This window comes from Rattus norvegicus, chromosome 8, assembly GCF_021556685.1.
Source record: "Rattus norvegicus strain SHRSP/BbbUtx chromosome 8, alternate assembly SHRSP_T2T, whole genome shotgun sequence".
NCBI lineage: Eukaryota > Metazoa > Chordata > Mammalia > Rodentia > Muridae > Rattus > Rattus norvegicus.
Window position 1 is genome coordinate 81,269,622 of NC_141541.1, and position 19,760 is coordinate 81,289,381.

At 44.7% G+C, this 19,760-nt stretch overlaps 1 protein-coding gene across 3 annotated transcripts in view; it reads left to right on the plus strand.

The window, feature by feature from the left end:
• The first annotated feature begins 1,543 nt into the window (after positions 1-1,543).
• Positions 1,544-19,760, plus strand: part of Prtg (protogenin) — a 109,638-nt gene continuing 91,421 nt past the window's right edge. For 2 of the 3 annotated variants that reach the window (XM_087562204.1, XM_087562206.1), the window contains exons 1-2: positions 1,544-1,801; positions 3,682-3,984. In XM_087562204.1, coding sequence (XP_087418330.1) covers positions 1,726-1,801; positions 3,682-3,984 — 379 coding nt within the window. In that variant the 5' untranslated portion in view covers positions 1,544-1,725. 3 annotated transcript variants of the gene reach the window in all.

Genomic DNA, 19,760 nt, shown 5'->3' on the forward strand with positions numbered 1-19,760 from the left:
AGTAACACATCTTATCCAGGAAACAGAAATACTTGGGGTCGACTGGAACTAAGAACAGGAAGTCCAGAGGGAGAAGAAAAAAAAATCATATAATAAAGAAGAATCTAGCCAGTCTGGGAAAACTGACTCAAGCCTATGCTAGGCCAGCCTAGACCACATACAAGTGAGGTCCATGTTTGTCTGGTCTACAAAGTGAGACCCTGCTTCAAGACAACCTAAACAAAAATGTAAATTAAAAGTCAGTAGTTACTTTTTGTTTCTCCACGAATTTATATTCTGAGGTTTAGAAATTGTTCGAACTCATCTAAATTATAAGGCGAGTTTGGACGCAACAGAGCCAAGGGTGCTGTTGTTTTACACAGGGTTAAAATGAAATTGCAAAGTAGATTGACTTTTCTTAAATTTTAGGGTAAGTAGTGAGAGAGTCCTAATGGATTTCCAAAACCACACTCCTCTCTCCCACTCCCCCCTCCCCCCACGCAATCCGGAGGATTCCTGGAACTTGCTAAAGGCAGTTAGTGACAAAAGCTAGATTTCCGTCAGCGGCTTTAATTAAAGTTAGCTTTTAGCCTGTGCCCTCGTCATGTGCCAAAGATTTAGATCGGGATTAGCAAACGCTAATCCACGTGTAAAGGCTCTGTAGGCTCCATACGGTAGCCCCCCCTGTTAGCCCGCCCTCTTTAAATGTTTCGACTCCTCTGGGTTATCCTTAATTAATTTCAAGAGCTGTGAACAAATTCCCATCGTTGGTGTCTTCTTTCATCAGCCTAACTTTTAAGCAGGTAACCCACCAAAGTCTGGCCTAGCACAGCAAGCTCTGCACAGCCCCTGATCTCGCTTCTGCTCTCAGAACAGGGCCCTTTCTGCGCTTAGTTCTCACACATTAAAAACTTAATTAACTTGAAGCAGAGTTAAAACGTCTCCCCACTCCCCGAAAGTAACTGCTAATTCTAGGGCTCTCTAAGATGATTTTGAAGCCACGGCTGTATCTGATGAGACCAGAGAAGATAAGAACATTCTCCAAATGTGGGTGGTAGTTGGGGGGTGGGGGTTGTCGCCATAGGATGCCTCCAGGGGCGCTGACAAGCCTCAGAAGTAGGAACTGGGCTTCCCTGAACAGGGCCTGGGCGGGTGAACAAGGCAGGGGGATGGGCAGGGGGCCATCAGGGGAGAAGTCTCCGGCCTTTCCACATCTCTCAACACCATCCCTCCACCCCAACCCCCTCCTCCGTGCAGAATCCTCAACTGGCCCGTAGGAGGGAGAAGGGCCCCGGGGGGCTGGCCGCGGCCAGGAGGATTGGCCTTTGTGGCCCGGTGGCCGGCCGTGGCGCGCAGGCCGAGGGGCGGGGGCTTGACCCCCAGGTGCATTGTCCGGCGGGGCCCTCCCCCTGTCCCCGGGGTCGTCCAGGCGATCTCAGCGTGTCCCTCCGCCAGCAGCTCCGACCTCGCCGTGCGGGGCCCAGGGGCCAGATGTAGAAAGTAGTCCCCGGCCGGCCAGGCTGTCCACTGCGCCGCCCTCTACAGCCTCCCTCCGCCCCCGGCTGGACGCGGCGCGCGTGGTCCCCGCGGCCTGGCGCACTCGCGGGGCTCCGTGCGCCTGCAAGCGGCGCGTCGCCTCGCCACGCCGGAGCAGCGGGTTGCAGCAGGAGCTGCGGGTCCAGGAGAGCAGCGGGAGCAGCGGGCGCGGGCGAACAGCCCGGGAGCATGCCCGCGCAGCCCCGCTGAATGGCGCCTCCCGTGCGCCCGGGGATGCTGCCCCTGCTGCTGTTGCTGCTACTGCCGCCGCTCGGCTCGGTTCCAGGTGGGCGCGCTCCCCATGCGAGTGTGCGCGACCGTGCGCGGGGAGGGGGACGGGCTGGGATGCCCGGGGTGGTGTGACCGGCCAGGATTCTCTCGGGATGCGCGCTCTCAGCGCTCCTCGACCGAGGCCGAGTCTCCCTGGAGCCGCTGTCCACTCGCCCTGCTCATGCCATTGTCCGAGCTGCAGCCAGCTGGGGGCTCCGCGCTGCCTCCCCGGCCGCGGCCGCACGTGGTTTTATTTATATTGTTTCCTGAGTGGCAGACTCGCCACGCAGGGGGGCGCCGCGGTTGCGCGCCGTTTCCAGGGATTGCAGTGGGGTTCCTCCAGGTCTCACCCGGGCCGAGCTGGGCGCTCCGCGTTTCCGCAGCTCCAAACTGGGCAAGAAGATGGGAGGATGAAATTGCAAAGAGAAGGAGCTTGAAAGTTGTATGGCCCATTTGTGTCCCAAGAGAGCCAGGGAGAAAGGTGTCTAGCTAGAACTTACTTTCTGCATGTAGGTCTTTGGGGTTCCGGCTAGAGGTCCCTGAAACCTCCAGATTAACCTTGCACAAACTTGCATGAATTTATTTATTTCCCTTTCTGCAGTTTCTTCAAGGACAGAAAAATGAAAAGTGAATATATTAGGGAAAGGAGGGTCTTTGACGAAAGGGGCTTGAGTTATTCATTTGTAAGTTACAATCAGTGGTTTCTCTTCCTCCTCTTTTCTTTCATTTTTTTTCTTTCTTATCTTTTTTTTTTTTCCTGGAGGAGTTAGTTTCAGTTAGTAAGAGAAAGGATCAAAGTGGGATGCGGCTCAGAAACACAATGGGCGTCTTCCGGAGTAGTGCGTGCTGCACGGGGCTGTTGGGGTAGCCGCCCAGGGCAGACCTTAGGGGAAGTCTGCAGACTCAGACTCTGAGGTTTTCAGGATCAGTCTTGATCAGAAACAAATGAATCATTGCTAGGTATATGTAATCAGGGCCTCGAACTGACCAGAAGAAGTGTTAAAACAAATCTCTCACCAAGACCCCTAATTTTTTATTGGCTCAGTTCAACATGCGACGGCAGGAGGCGACGAATGCTTTATTCTGGGGGACTTTAGGGCTTGTGTATGATTGGATAAAGCATTTCCTCTGCTCTGATAAAAATGTGTATTGGTTGATTAAGCAATCTCCTATCCCTCTTAGACAGTAAGGACCAATTAGTCACGCATTTTTTTCCCCAACAGTTGGTAGCACTAAAACATTGAAATAAAGGTTTCCTAATCCGATCACCCACTGAGTACAAGCGGCGAGTTACCAACTTTTCAAAGTCTATTGTGTGCCCTTTAAATACCTAGCTGGCTTGGCAGAAATGAAGTAAATGGATTTCTTTTTAAGGAGAGGAGACAGCATCCCTGCTGTAAAAGGGCAGATAGGAAAAAAAAAATGCAAACTTGTAATTTGTCACTAAAGATAAACGTATTTCCCAAAGGAGTAGGTGCCGGGGGTTTCTCCAAAAACACTTCAAGAGACAAGGAAATAAACTCGCTTGTTCACAGAGTTGGGAGTTTTGCTAATGATTTCTTGTAAAATTAGACTTTTATGACCTAACCCTGTTCAAGATCTTTTTGACAAGCTTGTAAAAGTAGCAAAACGACCTGTGCTAGTAGGTTCTGATGATTTTGGGTCTCTGGCGAGAAACCTGAGAACCAAACTTTTAGGCTGCATAAAAGGTATTAGAATCTTCCCATGTTTTGAGTTGTTGGAAGGGTTTGTGGTTATTAAGGTCCTTGGAAGGTGACCATCATGGCTGGAGAAACTGCCTTCTACCACGAATAGGTGTTTTTACAGTTGTGTGCTAAATTATTTTATACCTGTAATTCTGGATATACCTCTTTTCTCCCTGTTTTTCCTTTGCAGGAGTGTGGAGCTTTAGCGAACTGTTCTTCATGAAAGAACCACAGGACGCAACGGTCACAAGGAAAGACCCAGTCTTCTTAGATTGCCAGGCCCATGGAGAAGGTCCCATTAAGGTCACCTGGTTGAAAAATGGAGCAAAATTGTCTGAAAATAAACGGATCCAGGTTCTATCTAACGGCTCTTTATACATCAGTGAGGCGGAAGGCAGGCGGGGAGAGCAATCGGATGAAGGATTTTATCAGTGCTTGGCTGTGAACAAATATGGGGCCATTCTTAGTCAGAAAGCTCATCTGACATTGTCAAGTAAGTGTTTAAATTCTTCTTGGTGGTTAACGGTTTTCATTGTTAGAATTTTCTTTTTTAAGCTGACTTACGAATAGCACTAAAATCATGCACACATTAAGAATTTCACCAGAGACGATATTAGCTGGCCCTAAGGGAGGTATGCAGAGAAATCTATGCATGAAAACTTGACTGGTTGGGAAGCAAACTCAAATTCGACTTTGAACACAGCGTAAAGGGAAACCTAACCAGGTAGGCCTATCCACCTTCTAATGTCGCTCACTGTAAGAATAACGTGGGGAAGTCTGCCGGTGCGAACAAAGCTGCTGTAAAATTTTTAACCTTTTAGCAATCACCGAGTGGAAACAACCACAAATAAATCTTTCTGCTGTGTGGCTGGCTCTCGAGTGCTAAATCTTTCTTACAGCCCAACCTTCCATCTCAGACTGCCCTTAGATCACCCATGTTGCTTTGTGATTGCAAGAGAGGGCATTGGTTAGTAACTCTCCGGCCTTTGAAGTAGTTCTAGTCTTTTCCAGTTGGGAGGAAAAGATATTGCAGCTGTTTCTGTCTTAGGCCTAATGGAATTAGGTCAGATTTGCTCTTTTGTTTTGTTTTTGTAACTTTTAAATTTTGCATTTATTTATTTATTTATTTATTTATTTATTTATTTATTTATTTATTTATTTTGTGCATTGGTATTTTGCCTGAATGTACATTGGTATAAGGGTGTCAGATCCCCTAAAACTGGAGTTAGAGGCAGCTGTAAGCTGTCATGTGGGTGCTGGGAATTGAACCTGGGTCCTCTGGAAGAGAAGCCAATGCTCCTAACTGCTGAGCCATCTCTCCAGCCCCCACATCTGCTCGTTTCTTACTGAGCAAACAGTCAGCGTAAGTGATCCTCTGGATGGTGGTTAACTTGGCAACGGCTTCAGGGTGTCAGGGTGGGCCTAGGACAGGGAAGGGAACTCCTGAAGGTCACCACCTCTTCAGGTGACCAAGCAATATTCAACAAGCAGGGCTGGTGGCAAGAGCGTTCCAGTCTAGCCATGTTGTTAACCCAGAAAGGTCAGGTTCTGCACTGTACACACACTGACCCGTTCATAACGCGTTCGACAGGAAGAGCACATTCTTGAGATAACCACAGAGGCTTCAGGGAGTGGTCTGTCCAAGGTCTACACAACAGAAGCTTGGAAGGTAGCGTCAGAGATTCCCAGGTGACTTTAGCTACAGCTCACTGGAATGTTTCTGCTGTGCTTAGAGAAGTCCTTGGTGTAATTTGCGCAGTGGGGATGAGTCGTGGAAAAGAACTGCAAGCAGAGAAATATTTGTGTTGAAATATTTGTGGCAGATTAGAGATGCTTCCAAACCTAGCCCCACCCCCACCCACCCCGGACCCCTACTAAAGAACATAATAGTGAAAAGATTTCTAATAAACTCCATCCCCAACATCCCACCCCACCTGCTGATTTCCTTTGGCTATGGTCACTGGGCAGTAATCCTTCTTCATTGAATACTGGTTTTACCTTATAGATCCACTTTGAGGAGAATGTGCATTTTAACCTTACGCTCTGTTCGTCTGAGTCCTGTCTAATGTACAATCACTGAGGGATTCTTGTGTTTGCATCTTTCCAGATTCGTGCTATTATTTGCCTTTTCAATTTTGTCATGCCAAGAATTTTTTCATTTTGATTTTGCCACACCAAGGCACTGTAGCGTGGGTTGCTTTTGTGGGGAAGAGGGTGGTGGAGGCGAGTGGACAGAGGACTTAAAGACAAACGTTTATCAGGACCACCCTTGTTTCCAGGACCTCCTGAGACAGACAGGTCCCATAGCTCACCCAGCTCTGACTCCTTACATAAAATTGGAAAGGAAGCAAACATTAGGACCAAGGGCTGGGTTTGTGGCACAGTGTTGGACATGTGTTTGGCATGCATGGGTGTCTGGGTTCAGGCCCAAGTCCCCAAAGCAAATCTGAAATAAAAAACTCCAACCAATCACACAAAAGCTTTTGCCATTTTATCTTCACATTTTTGTATCTTTAACATTTTTATTAATAATACATAGACATTCATCACTTTGCAAAGTATGGTGGGGAAGTAGATGACCTCATCTTCTTATTATAAATATAAATTGAAAAGTCAGGTGTGGTCCATATCTGTGATCCCGTCATGTGGAAGGCTGAGGAGGGTGGTGAGTTAGGTCTAGGCCAGTTTGGACTATATATCAAGACCCTGTCTGATCCATCTCACAGGGTCTCACAAACAAACAAATCCCCGAGGGTTAAGGGTTTAGAATATTTCTTGCTTTGGTTGGGGACTGTTACGGATTTATTTATTTATTTATTTTTGGAGCTGGGGACCGAACCCAGGGCCTTGTGCTTGCTAGGCAAACGCTCTACCACTGAGCTAAATCCCCAACCCCCTGTTACGTATTTAAATCGAGAAGCGAACAGCAGATTTAAATTTAGATTACTCTTTAAAAATAAGAAGGCTCCCAGTGATCCTGGATTCATAGTTTTGATGTTTAAGAAGGAGTGTCTTGTGACAGGGGCTCTAATCACTCTTCCTGTGCAGATGTTATCCAAAGTGAGCAGGAAGACCAGGGAAGTATTAAGTGGGTGTTCTGTTGGTGTGTGCGCGCGCGCGCGCGCGCGCGCGTGTGTGTGTGTGTGTGTGTGTGTGTGTGTGTGCGTGCGTGTGTGTGTGTGTGTGTCTGTGTGTGTTATTCTTCCACTTAGTGATAGCACCAGGGCACAGTGTTCTTTTTGTTTTCTTAGGGGTTTTATGAGCCAATGCATCCTTTGGTTTAGTGGTAGTAGCCTTCTGGAATCTTAAACTTTAATCTGTGACACTCTTAACATCTTTTTGTTTTTGTAGTTTGTTTTTGTTTTTTTGTTTTAACACACAGGCTGAGTCTTAGTTTCTGAATTTAGCAGGCTAGAATCAGAAAGTTGCACTCTGGGCCAGAATTCCATTATTCATGTGTAAATTAGGAATCGGCAGGGTTAAAAGGTTAGACCCTGGCCAGGGTGAGGTTTACCCTGTGATAAAGAGCAGATGACCCTCATTCATTGGCCCCAGCTTTCATGTGGCTCTTCTGCAAAGTTGCTTATTGCCATGAATTGTTCTTGAGGAATGCAGAAATTCCAAAGGGAGCTGGCCCTTCCTTAAGTGTCACTATGGGACCTTATCTCCGGGCACATCGGCACAAGGCTCTTCCCTAAGGCCTGGAGGCTTGGCTTTCCGGTTGTTCACCCAAGCACAAAAGAATGTGTCTAGCTTAGTTTTGCTAAGGCATCCCTTTTTAAAAAGGAAAACATAGGGTTAACATAATATATAGCTATTTTTTTAAAGTAATCCTTTGTATCGATAGCCATCTCGTCGACCCCCTTTTTATATTTTCATGTAATTAGAAAAGGGGGGAGTGGTATGGGGAGACCCCTTCCTACTTGCATAGAATAGTAATCAGAACTTTAAAGTAGGGCCTACGAATGTAAATATGTTAAGTTTTAGTACATCAGAATTTCACCTACTTGAGTGCTAAGTCTTCCTTATATAAACACTGCGATTAAAATATTTTAGGAATACCGAGTAACCAGAGAGCTGTATTGATGTTCCTTGTGTCCTTAATGCTGGCGTAAGATAAATCTCAGAGGAAAGCGTTACTGTGCTAAAACAGTCTCATATTTCAACAAGTTTAAATTAAGATAAGGGGAGTAAAGGAGGAGGCGGGCGTGTTCTGTGATGTGTAAAAGTCTGGCCATCAGTGAGGATTGAACAGGAAGCTGTCTGTTTGTTTCCTTTCCATAAAAGGTGGGAATGGGATCCTCTGGCTGGCCGGGACACGGCACAAATCCGTTTAGGGTTTTCATGATTTTTCTTTTTAACTAGGGCAAAGGCTTAAAAAATGAACATAGAATTCCCTTACCTTTATACTGTTTTTTTTCTTAATTTTTCTAAAATTTGAGATTAATTTCAGCCTCAGCGGAGGGTGTCTAGGTGAACATTTCTATAACTTTTTAGTGCCTAGAATCACTGTCTTTGGTAGGCCGCGTTATTCTTCCCAGAGGGAAGTGCTGCTGGTTCAGTGTGGCACTTTGCATTTTTGTTTCGTGGCTTTAGGTTTCCGCCTTAAAGAGTCCTTCGTAAATTATTACCCAAACTTTATTTTGAAATGTAAAGGACATCAAAAGCATTTAAAATAATGTTTGAGAAAGGGAATGGCGTGGCGGAGGAAAAGAGAATAAGAGTATAAAAATATCGCTCAGATAGTTGGATTTTATCAGAGATCTGGGACCCCAAACTGGCAAAGTTTTCCTGCAGTGTCCTTGTTACAGCGGGGTTTTGCCTTCGAGGGCAGACACAAAGACTTACAACCACCTGTTCCCAGACAGCAGCACTAATGTGGAACTCTGAGCCAATGGATGTGGGAAAAAATAAAGGGAATAGAATAGGTATTTAGAGAGACCAATATGACAAACTGTCCAACAAAGCCTAGTGCTGCCTCCTGACAGCCTAGGAAGAGAGAGGGTGGTTTGAACGAACCTGTTTAAGTTCTGCCAGATGGCCGGGATTCATGAAGTGAGCTGAGTAAGAGCTGCAGGCTCCTTCTGCAGGCTTCTCCAGGGAGGCTTGGCTCTCAGGAGCTTTCTGCTTAAGGTCTGCGGATCAGGGCCCTGATAATCTCTGGGTCAGAGAACCAGTTTTTCCTCCTCTGTGTGTGATTCTCTTCTCATTTTATGCCACTTGTAACACTATCTCCTTCTTTTCAAAGTTGGTAGATTTTTTTTTTAAAGCAAAGCAGGCTCCAACAAGGGGGTAGAGTTCTCCTTTCTTGAAGACAGACAGACAGACAGACAGACAGACACACACACACACACACACACACACAGACAACACACACACAGACAACATACACATACACATACACACACATACACAGACAATACATACATACACATACACATACACACATACATAGACAACACACACACTGACAACACACACACAGACAACACACACACACAGATAACACACATACATACACACACAAACACACACACAGACCACAGACAACACACACACACATACACACACACACACTCTCTCTCTCAGACAGATAAACAGACACACACACCACATTAATGTGTTTTTTTTTATTTCTGCCCATTTTTAAGTGAAACCTTGAAAGGGTCCTGGATCTATACCCTTTTGGTCAACTGTCTCTGAGATTCTGAAGAGCAGTCTTCACAGTCAGGGGTTGTTTGTACAACCCCTGGGGATCTATGCTCCCTTATTTAACAGCTAGGCCTGTTAAGGAAGCACATAGCAATTTAAGAGACTAACAGAACACTAATCTTTTAAGCAAGGCTTTAGGTTTAATGTGTATTTCAGCCAACGAGTCAAATCCATTTGACGTTCCTTGCTGGCTGTATTTTAAACTACAGTTTGCAGACGTGATCTTTATCTTATAGCCAGGGGTGCTCAGCTAGAATCATTGCTTTTAGCTAGTAAACTGATGGAGACTTACTTGCAGAATAATCAGTCACGTCGAGTCGTGATCTCTCTCTAAAAAAAAAAAAAAGGTATATTTATTTTTATTTTATGTCTATTTGTGAGTGCCTGCCTGCATGTATGTGCCACATATATGCATGGTACCCCCAGATGCTGCTGGATCCCTGAAACTGGAGGGTGTTTGGGACAGCTGTGAGCATCTTTGTATGGGTGTTGGAAACTGAACTCTGGTCCTCTATGAGAGTAAGGAGTGCTCTTAACTGTTGAACCATCTCTCCAGCCCTGATGCTTAAATTTCCTAAAAACGACTTTGATGACTTAGTTTAAAAATAATATTAAAAATAACTCAAGTAAGTCTATTTTACAACTTTTTGAGTTTAAATTGTCTGGCCCCTTCATTATAAAGTATGCTTAAATTCATAACTTATGCGTTGGTAAGCGAGAAAGGAGGCAGATACATATGCTTAGCCTGGTAGCGCGCTCAGCTTGAAGGGGGACATAGTGTCAAACAGGTACAGTGCTCCACAGTTTCTCCGGAGCTGCAGAGCTGCGGTGTCCTGAGGTGCTGCTGCTGTGGTTTGGTGCTGCGGTGGAGTGGGTGCTGCGGTGCTGCGGTGCAGTGCGGTGCGGCCGTGCTTTGGCGGCTCGCTGTGGTGGTGCAGTGCTGCGGTGCAGTGAGGTGCTAGTGGGCTGGGCATGCGTGGTGGCGGTGGGGGCCGGCCCCCTGGCCAAAATCTCTGACTCTTAATCTTACAAATTTCTTTCCTTATTTTTACATTCCTTAAGAAACCTAGGATTCCTAGAGTCTGCTTTTGATGAACCTTAAAAACCCAAATTCTTACAGACTATGCAGATGACTAGGCGTGGATTTAAAACGTTTCTTTTTGTTTGTTTGTTTGGTCAGTTTCTGGGAGGCTTGCCCTTCCTGAACGTTTGTAGGTGTTTGCATCGTCAATGTCGGCAGCAGTTAGGTGAATCGGGTTGATGAAGCAGTAGACTGTAGGGATTGGGGCACTGCCCAGGACCCTGGTTTCACATGGCATCCTCTGGTTAGTGCAAGGCGCTGTGGTAAAGAGAATGTCTGTGAAAGCTTACTTTATTTCGCTGCAGTGCTGCTTTATTTCGTGAGTAATTTGTTGAAAAAAGGTTTTTCTGCTGGTGGATACCATTTCTCAGAGTTCCTAAGCTTTGCCACAGTTGGCGCTTTGAGCCAGGTAACGCCTCACTGTGGTACGATCTGGTGCGATCTGGTGCGATCTGGTGCCTTCCATGACGTGTTGCAGCGTCCCTGGCCTCTTCATCCCTCCCAGCAGCCACAACCAAAAACCCAGACAGCCTGGAGGAAAACGCCTACTCAAGAGAGTCTCCTGGGACATTCTGCACACTGTATGGCTTGGCTGTGTGGTAGCTGGCGTTGGTGAATGGTCAACACAAGTCTCCTCCCATAAGTCAGCAGGACCCAACATTGTTGTTTGAGGCAGATGCCTTTCTGCTGGTAAGGATATGAGCATGGTAGCATCTTGAGGGTACCGGGGTCAAGTAAAGGGGAAGGCACTGAGCTCAACTGGTGGTTACCAGCACACAAGGAGGTTTGCAGACAAAATGTCAAGTGGTTGTTTTTTAAAATATTTGCTTTAGACTACTTATTAGTGGCAGGAAAGGAACCCGGTAGATTTCAGCCTTCGTCTTGAGAAAGATGGCATGTGTGTTGTGTGTGTTCATATGTATGCCTGTGGGTGCATGTGTGTATGGAGGTCAACATCTAGTGTGTTCTTCATCCTCTTCCCAGCTGTTTTTCTGGGATGTAGAGACTCATTGAACCCCAAGTTCATTAACGCAAGAGTATGGCTGGCCATGAGCCCCGGAGAACATCCTGTCTCTGTCCCCTGGTTCTGGGTTACAGTGCCTGCCTTTTATATGACTGTGGGAGGTCCTCATATTTGTGCAATAGACTCTTTTGCTCCCGAGAAGAAAATTAAAGTAACTTGGGTAGTATCTAATACACCATTTTGGACTTTGTCCATGGGAGAATTAAAGTCAAATACAGATAATTTAGATACTTGTATTTTATTTATCTATGTTTATTTTTATGGGACCAGGGATTAAACCCAGGGCCTTCCCCATGGCAACTGAGAGGCATCCCCAGCTAGACTAGGACTATTTGTTTATGATTTATTTTTATTTTATGTGTCTGAGTGTTTGCCTGCATGTGTGTGTGTGTACCATGTGTGTGCAGGGCCCTTTAAGGCCAGATGAGGGTGTTAGAGCATCCAGAACTGTGGTTGTAGGCAGTTGTGAGCTGGCTAGGTCCTCTGCAGCAAGTGCACTTAACCATGGAGCCATCCCTCCGGGCCCTAGTTTTAAGACTCTAGGACGGTGTAGTGTTAATCTGTCTGGGACTGCTCAATCCCATAGGCTAAGATGCTTTGAGAGTTTGCACATGTGGTATACAATTTTATAAATATTGGTGGTAAATTCTGATGTATATTGGTTTAGCATTTTACCTTATTTTTGATTCTGTGTTTTAAAAATAAAGTTAAGACTTTCTCTTGAGCTTTGCTAATGTATTTGTGTGGAAACAGATTATACCGCTGTCCTCAGAATCTCTTAATAATGATGGGGTTTAGTTTCTCCTAGCTTTCAGTCTGAATTAGAGTGAGTCTCTTTGATTGGGTTTAAAGTTATTGAGATTAAAATATTTACCTCAAAGTGGATTTAGAATAGAAAAAAATGCTTTCATGTTAGTGGTGTTGTTAAAAAAGAAAGGAAAAAAAACCCTAAAACCCAGGGGCACAGCTTTTCTTAAGATATTTAGCCAGCTACTGTTTTCTGAATAAGTAGAATGAACTTTTAAAAAATTATGTGTGTGTGTGTGTGTGTGTGTGTGTGCGCGCGCACGCGCGCGCGTGGATGCACTTTCAAGCATGTGTGCACATGTGGAAATCAGAGAACCTCTTGTAGGAGTCCGGTCTCTCCTGCCACCATGTGGGTCCGAGCTAGCACTCAGGTTACCAGCGGGTGTCTTTACCCATGGCGTCACCTCACTGCTTAGTTAGTTAGTAATGTCTTTAACATAATTTTAGTTGAGGAACTACTCTGACTAAAGCTGGTGTGATGGCCAACAGTGTTTTTGAAGTTATCCAAGTGATAGGATATGACTTTATTTTTTTTCCGCTTCTTTCTTTTTTTTTCTTTTTCTTTTTTTCAGAGCTGGGGACCGAACCCAGGGCCTTGTGCTTGCTTGGCAAGTGCTCTACCACTGAGCTAAATCCCCAACCCCATGACTTTATTTTTTAATTTTAATTTTTTTGGATTTTTAGTTTATATTTTTATGTACAAATGCTTTGCCTGCCTGTGTGTCTCCTTGTGTAGAAATTTTTTTTTATGTTCAAAGAGTTATCAAATCTACAGTATAGAAAAGGGAATATTACAGAAGTGACACTAAAATTAAAGATATCCCTCTATTTTGTATGTATCTGTGGTGTGTGAGCATATGTTGGGGCCAGCAGTTAGTGTCAGGTTTCTTTTGTTGTTGTTTTTTATTTTTTGTTTTTTGCTTTTTTTCCCTTTCACTGGATTTTTTTTTTTAAAGATTTATTTATTATACATAAGTAGACTGTAGCTGTCTTCAGATACACCAGAAGAGGGCGTCTGGTCCCATTACAGAGGGTTGTGAGCCACCATGTAGTTGCTGGGAATTGAACTCAGGACCTCTGGAAGAGCAGTCAGGTGCTCTTAACCGCTGAGCCATCTCTCCAGCCCCCTCATTGGATTTTTTAAATTTACATTTTAAATGTTATCTTCTTTCCTGGTTTCCCCTCCAGAAACCCACCATCCCATCACCCCTCCCCCTGCCTCCATGAGGGTGCTCTCTCACCCATCCACCCACCCCTTCCCACCTCCCAACCCTGACATTCCCCTACACTGGGGCATTGAGCCTTGACAGGACCAAGGGCCTCTCCTCCCATTAATGCCCAACAAGACCTTGTTTTGCTACATATGTGGCTGGAGACATAGGTCCATCCCTGGACCTGGAGGTCTGATTGGTTGGTTGATATTGTTGTTCTTCTTATGGGATTAGTGTCAGGTATTTTTGACTATTCTTCCACTTGTAAATTGAGACAGAGTCACTCATTTGAGCCTGCAGGCACATACTAAATAAAGCAACTAAATAATTATTTACAATAAGTGGAATAAAACAGGGAGATTCAGATAAAACCTGCCAGGGCTAGAGAGATGGCTCAGTGGTTAGCCACTCACTGCCTTTCAGAGGACCCCAGTTTTATTCCCAACACTCACAACCACCTGAACACCAGCCCCAGGATAGTGATGCCCTCACACATACACATGTAACATGTGTGTGCATGTACACACACATGCATGTTCTCATAAAAAAGAAGAAAACAAAACAAAAGGGGCTGGAGAGATGGCTCAGCAGTTAAGAGCACCTGACTGTTCTTCCAGAGGTCCTGAGTTCAAATCCCAGCAACTACGTGGTGGCTCACAACCATCTGTAATGGGACCAGACGCCCTCTTCTGGTGTGTCTGAAGACAGCTACAGTGTAGTTATATATAATAAATAAATCTTAAAAAAAAAACAAAAACAAAACAAAACAACAACAACAAAAAAAAACCAAAGGTGAAACACAAATGACACTCATGTTTGTGTGGGTTTGGGAGCGCCTCGTGTCCTTCCTTTTCTGTCTGTCAGTCTCCCTGTAGAACAGTAGTGACTACTGCTTTAGTTTGTGTGCCTTGGAAAACAACAATAACAATAAGAAAGTTGTTGAGTGTTTTCCACCATTATTCTTTATTTGAGATGGGGACTCTTACTGAAGCAGGAGCTTGTGATTGAGGGAGAGGGCACTGGGGACCTCTCACCTGTCTCTGTCTCCCTTGTGCCGGGATTGCAGGTGAATTGCCATCCTTGCCCAACATTTTTGTTGCGCTGAGGCTCTGCACTCTGCCTCACTCTTGCACAGTGGTGGATTGCTATTTTTTCTCAATTTGACACAAGTTTAGAGTCATCTGGGTAGAAGAAACCTTAATTGACAGATTGCCTCTTTCAGATTGCCTCCAGGCAAGTCTGCTGGGCATTTCTGGGTTAATGATTGATGTGAGAGGGTTCTGTCCATTCAGGCGGTGTCACCCCTGGGCAGGTGGTTCTGAGTTTTATAAGAAAGCAGGCTGAGCAAACCAGGAGGAGCAAGCAAGTAAGCAGCACTCCTCCATGGCCTCTGCTTTGGTTCCTATATTGAGTTCCTTCCCTGACTTCTTCCCATGATAGAGATCTAAGAGTTGTAAGATGAAATAAACCTTTTCCTCCTCAAGCTGGTTTTCGTCAGTGTTTTAGCACAGTATCAGCAAGCTAACGCCGACACAGCCTGGATGCTGGTGATTTTGGTTTGAGTGATGTGGTAAATGGTATTGCCATCAGCTGAGCTAGAGAATATAGGGAAAAGGTCATATTTGGCTTGGGAAATGTTAGTGTTATGTGTCTAGCATGGCTTGCATTGAATAGTAGGTAGGAGTCTGGTGAGATGTGTGCAAGCTACAGAGATGCTTCTGTCTGTCCACGCTGAGGGTCCTAGAATTACAGTTACTCCTGGCCACAGCTGGCTTCTTTGTGTGTACCGAGGATTTGAACTCTGGTCCATATGCTGGTGTGGCATGCATTTTACCAACGGAGCAATGCCCCAACCCTGCCTTGTAAATGGCAAAACCATACTTCTAAGATGTAGTAAAATAGTATCTTTGAATTTTTTAGACAAATAGTTTATGGCAGTGGCTCTCAACCTTCCTAATGCTTAAGACCTTTAATAGAGTTCTTCATGATGTCATGACCCCTAACCATAAACTTATTTCATTGCTATTTCATAATTGTCATTTTGCTACTGTATGAATTGTAATGTGGATATCTGATATGTGGCCCAAAGGGGTCACAACTCAGTTAGAGAATCGCTGTTTCAAGGTCATGTATGGGCTCATAAAGGGAGCGGTGGGCTGGGCAGTCACTACAGTATTGCCCTTGCTTTTGATGTTTCTTGACCCTTCCAACAGTTGTCATAATGATTATCAGAAATGTAGTTAATGTCATGTACATAGCTAAACTGCCATTCTATTTTATGTTGCCTGAATGCAGTCCCTGGTCTGCCTGGGGGAGCCACACTATTTAAAATGAATGCTGATGGAGTCTGTGAAGCCACTACCATGAGCCCAAGGAAAGAACCTCTCAACTCCTGTTTTGGATTCTGTAACTTTTGAACCATTCAGTTACTCTGTTTCACTCTGCATCAGAAGCTTGTAGCTGTGGTAGGGCACTGGTCTGTATGCAACAGACTATTGCTACAAAGACTGTTGTTGGAGCGATGGCTCAGTCAGTGGTTAAGAATACTGGCTGCTCCTTCAAAACATCTCACACCCTGTCTGTAACTCCAGTTCCAGAGAATCCCACACCCACTTCTGGCTTCTGTGGGCAGACTCTCAGGTCGGCAAAGTGAACATATACTTAAAATAATACAATTTTGAAAAAAAGCATATACCCCAAAGATTTCAGTGTGAAAGTGTCTGTTTATAAAGCCAGTTTTCTGTTTGTGAAGTTTTTTTTTTTATAAGAGATTTGAGTCAAGAGAGACATATTGTTACAGTTGCACTGTTATATTTAAAAAGACACAGAGAAAAGTTGTGTTTAAGAGAGAAAACAATGTAGCCAGCAAACTACAGAGATGCTTTTGTTCACCCCCAAGGGGACTGGAATTGCAGGTACAAATGACCAAGCTGGCTTCCTTAATAGTTCCACGGATTTGAACTCTGGTCCCTATAGTGGCATGGCATGCCTTTTACTAACAGAGTAATGCCTTAGCCCTGCCTTGAAACTACTTCTTACGTGGCTAGACACTTTTCTACCTGTGATGGTGGAATTATGCTTTTCTTTAAATGTAATAAAACAAACTTAACAGAACAGCGTTGGTCTCAGGAAAAGACTGAGCAGTGCTTGGCTCTGGAGATGCATTGTGTCCCACTCCATAATAATGGATGGGATTAAATGAAATGATTGATTTCTGCTTCGTTATTGACACGCATGTATGAGCGGTCGCTTTGACACCTTAGCAGAATGTCAAAGGTCATAACTTTCTTTCTTTGGGAGAATGAGAGCTTTCAGTTGGCTGATCCCAGCAACTACACCCTGGACCTTTTGCCTCTTCTGTCTTGCATAGAATTGCTGGAGTGATGGCTGAAATAAACATCTCATAAATCAGCAGGAGAGAGCCTTTTTTTCCTATGGCTCCTCAGAGTGGGTGAGGACCAGCAGAATTCAGGCCGAGATAATGCTATGCTTTCCTTGGATTTCAGAAAACAAAAAAAACTTTGAATAGTAATGGTCCGTTAGAATGTGCCAGCTTGTGTCAAAAGTGATTGTATTTGTATTGCCGTATTTTATTTAAAGCAGTGTTTAAAGTAAATTAGAGCATGGAACTATGTTAAACATATACCTTCCCCCCTGTTTTCTTATAAAAGCCAAATATCTCTTACTTGGACAGGAATGGGAGGTTGGATGTTGTTGTCTGCATACCAGATAATTTATGTTGTTTCGGTGGCTGGATTTTCTGCTTTAAAAAAAAAGGGGGGGGGCTGGGGATTTAGCTCAGTGGTAGAGCGCTTGCCTAGGAAGCGCAAGGCCCTGGGTTCGGTCCCCAGCTCCGAAAAAAAGAACCAAAAAAAAAAAAAGGATTAAAATTTTTTATTTGTATGAGACACAGTGCGTGTGTGGAGGTCAGGAGACAACTTGCAGGGCTCAGTTCTCTGCTTCCACCTAGTGAGCTCTGGAGAGGGAACTGACACCCTTAGATGTACTCCCCTCACTGGCCAACACCATCGCCTGTGCCCCAACCACCCTGAGTTTTTGTTTTTCAAAATGTTTTGGTATCCAATGGTTATAGCTGTAGAGTTTGGGCTTTTTTGTTTGTTTGTTTTATAGTATAGCCACCATACTACTTTATATCTAATAATGTCGGACATAAATTCCATTGGATAGTGAGGAATTTTGTGTTGGCTGTGTGTGTGTGTACATGTACATATCTGAGGAAAGTTTTAAATTTCCTGATAGCACCTTGAGTTTTAGTCGTCAGTGTTGTGGCAATAGGTCTGTATACATTCTCCTCATTCTTACATATGTTACCTTACATATGTTACATTCTTACCTTTGTTACTATCTGTCTGTAAAATGATGCTTTCAAACTTACTCTGTGGTGAATTGTAAGAGTCTTTCATAACCAAAATGTGACTGTTTGCTAGATGTCATAGGAAGGTTTGGAATTCAAGCCCCGAGGAGGCCGTGGATTCAGGGCCAGGGTGGTCCGCATGGTGAGAGATGTCTAAAAAACCTAATACACATAGGAAAGAATGCAAAGAAAGGCCTGTGGTCGACTTTGCCCTTCTCTCTGACCCAAGGCTTGTTGGGCCTGTTCTACTTCCTCCTCCTAATTTCTTCCTCCACTGTTTTCTTCCTTCCTGTCTTTCCTTCCTGCTTCTCTTGTTTCTTCTTCTTCCTCCCTCAGCCTTCCTTCCTGCTTCTTCCTCTTTCTTTCTTATTAATCATTCCTTCGTTGTCTTTCTTCCCCCCAGAACACTTAGTTCTGCTAGCGTTAGAGCTCTCATGTAGGCCTAGAAGCCAGGATTTCCCTTCTGTGGCCAGTCTGCCGCTCTCCCTCTTTTACAGATGAGTGCTGACTCTGCCACTGGTCAGGGCTTTTGTGACTCTGGACTCTCCCACCCCTACTGCCTAGCCCACTGGTCACACTCCACAGCCCTGCCTCTGCAGCAGCCACCAGCGACAGCCACTTTTACTGCTCACTGTCTCTGCTACCATTCCAGTTTGCAAGAGAAGACCGACCATCTGAGAGAGGCCTTCTGTTGAGCCGATGCTGGAACACCAGAGAGGCAGCTATCTCACTGAGAGGGCCAAATGCCCTGCTGGTGCATCCAAAGAAGGGGTCTGTGCCAGTCACAGCAAACCTTATGCAAATGAGGGTTTGTGTTGACACCAATCACAGCATTGTTCCCTGTGTACCAGTCACAGCAGTCCCTCTATTGGGCCAGTCTCCAGGCCCAGGGGACTTGTTTTCTCTCTAGCCTAGGTAGAAGTATTTGCCAGATCATCTAGAGTTCACTAGTGCTTGTGATAGCAAAAATCTTATATGAGCTGTTTGAAGTGGTTGTAGCTGGGGCTGCACCTTTGTAGCTGGAGCAAAGAGCTGTGGTCAGTGTGTCATTTCCTCGGGGTATTCACAGACTGTTCAGAATAGCTGGTTCTGAACAGTACCTTGGGTTGGCTGTTCCACTGACAGGCCTTTCGGTCAGGACAACCCAGGCATCAAGGAGGAGTATGACAGCTGCTAAAGACGGAGTCATAGTGCCCTATCCCTTAGAGCCTAGCAGAAAATGAACGTCCAAAAAAATGCTGGTAATAAGAATTTGCTGACACTGAGTTTTACAAATTTTAGTGCTTACCACCTGCCCAATCCTCACGGAGACTATTATGGGGGCAGGGGGGAGAGTGCATTGTACTCTGATGTTGGAGCCTTTCAGAACTTAACTTGAAGATAGTTCCCATGCTGTGAAGTTACCACAGAATACTTTTAAAATCTTCTTGATGTTTTAAAACCTCTCTAGTCACCCCCCCGCACCCCCACCCACAGCTAAAGGCTAACTTCCTGTTGAGTCTTCGGGATTGAGTAGATAAGGAAATGAATGGTTCTATGGTTTTGGGGATATTGGGATAATAACAACTTGTAATATTTTGATTAATTCAACTTTTTTATATTTAATTTATTTTTCATTGTGAGTATATTTGTGCGGATGGGCTTGTGCATATGTGAGTGCACATCCCCAGAGAGTCCAGAAGAAGGCTCCCCTTGAGCTGGAGTTCCAGATAGTTGAATGCAGCAAACTGAACTCAGGTCTTCTTCAAAAGCAATGAATTCAATTGCTATCTTTCCAGCCCTAACTACTACAAAGGTTTCCTTGGAGAATCTGTTTTTTTGTTTTTTGTTTTTTTTTTTTTTGTTTTTTTGTTTTGTTTTGTTTTGTTTTTTCCCAGAGCTGGGGACCAAACCCAGGGCCTTTCGTTTGCTAGACAAGCGCTCTACCACTGAGCTAAATCCCCAACCCCGAGAATCTGTTCATTTCTCAATACAAAGTTACAAACGGGTGGCAACTGATTTTCAAAGAGAATGTTGTACTGTCTACATGATAGCTTTTGCATCTTTATCTGGGGGTGTC